The sequence below is a fragment of the Diaphorina citri genome, unplaced genomic scaffold, assembly GCF_000475195.1.
Source record: "Diaphorina citri unplaced genomic scaffold, Diaci psyllid genome assembly version 1.1 scaffold1222, whole genome shotgun sequence".
NCBI classification, from domain to species: Eukaryota; Metazoa; Arthropoda; class Insecta; order Hemiptera; family Psyllidae; genus Diaphorina; species Diaphorina citri.
This window is the reverse complement of record NW_007378651.1, coordinates 142798-143630: the sequence shown is the minus strand read 5'-3', so window position 1 is coordinate 143630 and position 833 is coordinate 142798. Positions and strand designations below refer to the sequence as shown.

Below are 833 nucleotides of genomic sequence, written 5' to 3'. Positions count from 1 at the left end.
AAAACGAATTCAACACTCCCAATGTCAACCAGAACAATGCCTTCCAACAATACTTCTGCGCTCGCTTCTTCAACAACGTCAACAACAATAACAACTTCAACAACAACAACAACAACAACAACTTCGCCAACAACAACAACTTCGCAAACAACAACAACAACAACAACAACAACTTCGCCAACAACAACAACAACTTCAATAACAACAACAACAACCAGAACAACTTCGCCAACAACAACAACAACTATGTCTACAACAGCAACAACAACCAGAACAACTTCGCCAACAACAATAACAACTACGTCTATAGCAGCAACAACAACAACAACAATATTGCCAACAAAAACTCCTTCGCCTACTTCCTGTGCAAGAACTACAACAACAACCAGAACAACTTCCCCAATGTTCAACAAGAAAATGTTTACCAACCAAACTCCGCCTTTGCTGACGTAGTCATCTTCCACCAGAACAAGCAATACCCCCACATTGCCAACAACGATAACAACAACAATTACAATTTTAACGAAAACAACAACTACAACGGAAACAACTACAACAACAACTACAACGGAAACAACTACAACAACAACTACAACGGAAACAACTACAACAACAACTACAACGGAAACAACTACAACAACAACTACAACGGAAACAACTACAACAACAACTACAACGGAAACAACTACAACAACAACTACAACGGAAACAACTACAACAACAACTACAACGGAAACAACTACAACAACAACTACAACGGAAACAACTACAACAACAACTACAACGGAAACAACTACAACAACAACTACAACGGAAACAACTACAACAACAAC

General features: G+C 38.7%; 1 protein-coding gene across 1 annotated transcript in view; it reads left to right on the top strand.

The window, feature by feature from the left end:
• Positions 1-218: 218 nt before the first annotated feature.
• The window catches only part of LOC103514783 (probable serine/threonine-protein kinase clkA), a gene marked incomplete at both ends in the record, with an annotated part of 10204 nt that continues 9589 nt past the window's right edge, over positions 219-833 (top strand). The window contains one exon of the mRNA XM_026827655.1: positions 219-488. Coding sequence (XP_026683456.1) covers positions 219-488 — 270 coding nt within the window. The remainder of the gene's footprint in view (positions 489-833) is intronic.